The sequence below is a fragment of the Thunnus maccoyii genome, chromosome 20 (assembly GCF_910596095.1).
Source record: "Thunnus maccoyii chromosome 20, fThuMac1.1, whole genome shotgun sequence".
Classification (NCBI taxonomy): domain Eukaryota; kingdom Metazoa; phylum Chordata; class Actinopteri; order Scombriformes; family Scombridae; genus Thunnus; species Thunnus maccoyii.
The window spans coordinates 23,097,776-23,102,652 of NC_056552.1; the positions used below are offsets into that span (position 1 = coordinate 23,097,776).

General features: G+C 43.5%; 1 protein-coding gene across 1 annotated transcript; it reads left to right on the forward strand.

Annotated features, from left to right (window-relative positions):
• The first annotated feature begins 869 nt into the window (after nucleotides 1–869).
• tob1b (transducer of ERBB2, 1b) lies at nucleotides 870–4,295 on the forward strand. The gene is made up of 2 exons (XM_042397155.1): nucleotides 870–1,113; nucleotides 2,128–4,295. The coding sequence occupies exon 2, from the start codon at nucleotides 2,293–2,295 to the stop codon at nucleotides 3,337–3,339; it is 1,047 nt and encodes a 348-aa protein (XP_042253089.1). The 5' UTR covers nucleotides 870–1,113; nucleotides 2,128–2,292; the 3' UTR covers nucleotides 3,340–4,295.
• Nucleotides 4,296–4,877: the final 582 nt, after the last annotated feature.

The following is a 4,877-nucleotide window of genomic DNA, read 5'->3' on the forward strand; positions in this document are numbered from 1 at the left end:
CACACAGGCACTAGAGAGCACTGGGATCCATTGTGTAACAATTCATTTTCACAGTCCACAGACCTTATAATGAAGAGAATTTTATCGCGGGTACACAGTGGGAAAAGAATGTCAATATTTACACAGATGGCAATTATGAGATTCCATCTGTTTTGTTTAAAAGTGGTGGAAATTGCGCTTTATCACAGGACACCGGTCTCAGTAAGGCAAGGCTGTTAGGTTTAGATACACAGCTACAGCTGGCTCCAGGAACATCAAAATGTCATTGGTGAGCAGCAAGGAATACAACCAGTGACAGGTGTGTCCCTCCGCCACAGCGACTATCTAGCTCTGTTTAACCCTGTAGTGGGGGAGAGCAGAGAAAGACGTGGTTTCATTTCAGTGTTGATTCTGACTGGCAACAATAATTATATAGGCTATTGAGCATTATCATTACCACAGACTCCTTGTTCAGCCGTAGATTTCATGCTTGATCTCATTGGATCTTTAAGAGGGCATCACATAAAATGGACATTTACAGATAAGTCAATCTTGTTCTCTGCTATCTCTCAGCATAAATGATTTTAGGTTTTTTAAATTGTGTTACTGAAATCATATTTTGCCTGATACAGGGCTTTCAAATCATATTTTAGCTTAAACCTGATCCAATAAAATAGTCCAAAGCACATGAAAGGCAAAGCACTACCGTAAATAGAACCCTGCGGTTGATTGAGCACAACATCCTCCAATCACAGCTGTAGCTGGGGTAGTTGTTGATGACGAACCCGCGTTTAGCCAATAGAAACAATTTACTGGGTGTTGACCTCTGCGAGCCGCATCACCACCTCCTCCATGTCCGTGGCGGAGGACTACTATAAAAACAAACCAGCCCAAGTTTTAAAGGGCAGAGTTGTAAAAAACTCCCAGGCTGTGGGGAGTCCGCTTGGTAGCCTGAATATCGGAATTCAACAATTACCCCACAGAAGAAAAACCGCCTGGAGCATATTAGAGACACAACGTCGGCAACATCATTTTTGTATCAGCTTTAGAAAGCGACACCAGCGGCTATACAAGTATAACGTTTGCTGGAGCGGGCTCGAGCTAGTGCAAGAAGGACCTGCTGTGAATTTCCATGTAAGTAAATACTGACTAACCGTCGCCATAACATTCATTTTATCCCAAACTGTGCACACAGTTTCATTGATATTTAATTTATTCTTAAACTGTGACACTCGTGTTGTTATTAAATATTGCCTCATATAGAGGAATATGCAGGCTGTAGCCACCAAGCTAATTAAAATGCTACGTCGCTTGCTATCGATCTCAACACGGTCGTCAGTCCAGATTAAAGCGAATTTAACCTCTTTTGTCGCCGTTAACAGTAACGTCACCGTTTGCTGTCCATGTCTCTTTATCTCATGGCTTTGCTACACTCGGTGTCACCGAGCGAGAGGTAACACTGATAACCAGCTGGTCGAGCTACACGTTAACAGTATCTGGCGTTGAGATAGCTGGCGTTGCTACATTGCTGTTCACACCCTTCATCATCAAGTTGGCCCAGCTAATGCTAGTTTTTATTGTCGGTGTCGTCAAGCGAGTGTCTTTTGCTCTGTTGTAGAAAGGGCTTCATGGCCGTGATTAGACTTTGAATGATGATTATGTAACAGCAAAAGCTTGTACGTGCTTCCTCTCCCTCCTGTAGCTCAGTCGGTGCACGGGAAAGCACTAGAATAGCCCGGTTAGATTAGAGATGTCCTCCCACCTCGACGTACCAGGCAGGAGTTTTGCCTGAACATGTCCTCCTGCCATAATGAGCCAATCAAAAATCCTTCAGACTATTGACACCTGCCATCAGATCCACCGCCCTCCACCGCAGAGGTCAACCATGGTTGCGTTTGTCTGTCACCGTAGACCGCTGGGGAACACACACACTGCTGACACCGTCTCTGAGTCAGTGGCCTGTGTTTATTTTTAGCTGTTGATATTGTACAGCTGAGATACAGCACTGCCATAGAGGGGGGGAAGTTAATGTTGAATACTCAGTACTGACACAGATGTGGTGTTAATCATCATATTGTCTTAATTTTCTTTGAGAATACTACAAACTGCTTCAGATTCCTAATGTTTTCCTTTTCTTTCCCATTTCAGGATCCAGAACCTAACCCTGTTTCAGGAAGGATATACATTTCAGCAACGAGCACTTAATCAGAGTTTTTTCATCACACCGATCACTGCTGCCTTGGAGGTTTTTGCAACGCTCAGAAAAAGCAACTCTGTGACAGAAGAAGAATCACCCTCGCCACTGAAGCAGCTATGCAGCTTGAAATTCAAGTAGCACTCAACTTTATTATTTCCTATTTATACAACAAACTCCCTCGACGACGTGTGAATATCTTCGGTGAAGAGCTTGAGAGGCAGCTGAAGAGAAAATATGAAGGCCACTGGTACCCGGATAAGCCATACAAAGGTTCAGGGTTCAGGTGCATCCATGTAGGGGAGAAGGTGGACCCTGTGGTGGAGCAGGCAGCCAAAGAGAGCGGGCTGGACATTGAAGACGTCCGGAATAATCTCCCTCAGGACCTTAGTGTGTGGATCGACCCGTTTGAGGTTTCCTACCAGATTGGGGAGAAGGGACCGGTCAAGGTGCTATATGTGGATGATAACAATGAGAATGGGTCAGAGCTGGACAAGGAGATCAAGAACAGCTTTAATCCTGAGGCCCAGGTCTTCATGCCAATCAGCGACCCCGTTGGGGCTTCCTCAGAGTCCAGTTCCCCCTCTCCTCCTTTCGGGCAGTCTGCTGCCGTGAGCCCCTCCTTCATGCCACGCTCCACCCAGCCCTTAACCTTCACCACTGCCACCTTTGCTGCCACTAAATTCGGCTCCACTAAGATGAAGAGCAGCGGCCGCGGCAACAACAGCAACAGCGGCAGTAGCAGCAAGGTGGCCCGCACCTCCCCTACCAATAACCTGGGTCTGAATGTCAACACCCTACTGAAGCAGAAAGCCATCTCCACCTCCATGCACTCACTGTACGGGCTGGGCCTGGGGCAGCAGCAGCAGCAGCAGCAGCAGCAGCAGCAGCAACAACAACAGCAGCAGCAGCAGCAGAAGGCCTCTGCTCTCTCCCCTAACGCCAAGGAGTTTGTGTTCCCCAGCCTCCAGGGCCAGGCCAGCCCTGGAGCCGTGTTCCCCGGGGAGGGCTCCCTGGGACTCGGCCCTCTGCAGTACAACAATGCCTTTGACATGTTTGCGGCCTACGGAAGCCTCAACGACAAGTCCCTTATGGATGGCCTCAACTTCAGTCTGAGCAACATGCAGTATTCTAACCAGCAATTCCAGCCAGTCATGGCTAACTAAACTCATCATCAAGATGTTATTTATGAATGATGGTGGCTCAAAGAGAAGGAAAAACAAAACGCACACTTAGAAACTGGACTTTCAAAGGATATAGTGTCTAGTCAGTCAAGCGCATGTGCCCAAGGGTGTTTCTACTGTGCCCCCTTGAGTTTGTTTCTACTAAAAGCTTGTTGTACAAACACATCCAAGCTTGGTTACTTCAATTCAACATGCATCATTGTTTTTCTTTTTCCTTTTTGCCAACCAAGCACAAAATTTTTTACTATGTTGAGAAAATACTCCAAAAAAATCTGGAAAAAAAAAAAAATACAAGCTTCAAGTTTTGGCCTCTTACAGTATTTTACAGGTGGTAAGACAAGGCTGATTTTTATGAATTGGCACTACTAAGTGGGGTTACTTGGTCTTTTTCTAATTGTATAATTTAATTTAGTACAGAGTTTGTAAGATATCAGAGTATATATTGTTTCTATGACATGGTGTTGCATTTATATCTTTTTACTACTCCAGTGATCTGTGATGGCTGCAGCAGCTTTTCCTTATTTTTCTTTTTTAAAAGATAATTGTTAAAGAAAATCCATCTTTAAAAATACATCAAATATTCTAAAGATTGTGTACAGAGTATTCCTTAGTGGTGGAATTCAAGTGTAGGAATATTTGCTTTTTTCTGAAAGATGAATTGTATTTTCTGTTAAGAGGTTAAAAAGATTTTGCTATACTATGGACAAAAATGTAATCGTATGAATATTAATTTTGTACCTACATTGTGCAATACTTGATAAAAAATACGGTATAACAAAGTATTTTGAGTCAGTGTCTTACATGTCAAGAGGGACTGAAATAGTTTATATTGTTAAGTTTGTATTAAATGCTTAAAAATTATATGCTTGTCTTTATTTTTTTTAATTTCATATTTGCACCCTGGTCTTTTTAATAAAATAAACTACAGTTGAACGTGATCTGTGGACAGCGCACTTCTTTTATTGCTGGGGTTACCACAGCAGTGACATCTATTTTTAATATTTAAGCAATAGCTCACTTTGCTGTTGGGCAATCTGCTGCTCCAGCAGATAATAGCAGTGATAGTCACATGCTAGGATTTGCCCCTCTGTGTCATGAGGGGAACTTGAGGTTAGAGATGAAGACTTGACTGTGCAATCTGTCTATGTGGCAACATAAAGCCTGGAGCTCCTGTACTGTAAACTTTGGACCTGTTGAGGGTTTGTAGGTGGAGGTTAATGTCTCAGTAATCACAGGGAGTAGGCACGTGACATCACGGCTGTGAAGACAGGTGGACGGCTATTTATGATCTGTCACACTCATTTTAGCAGTATGAAGCAACACATTTAATCTGAGCCTCATCCAGTCCCTCTTTGTTAACTTAAAACAGGCATATGTTTGGAGTTTACATGCTGACTGCCTTGAAAACATCTGTTACAATGACAATATGGGGGAGCGTATTAACTAGGCGTCCATGTATTAAAAGAAGAACAAGCTAAACATTCACCAAGGTGTAGAATTGCAACAGCTTAACTCACCAA

Excerpts from the sequence above, each read along its gene's own strand:
- tob1b (XM_042397155.1), top strand. The coding sequence starts at position 2,293 with ATGCAGCTTGAAATTCAAGTAGCACTCAACTTTATTATTTCCTATTTA.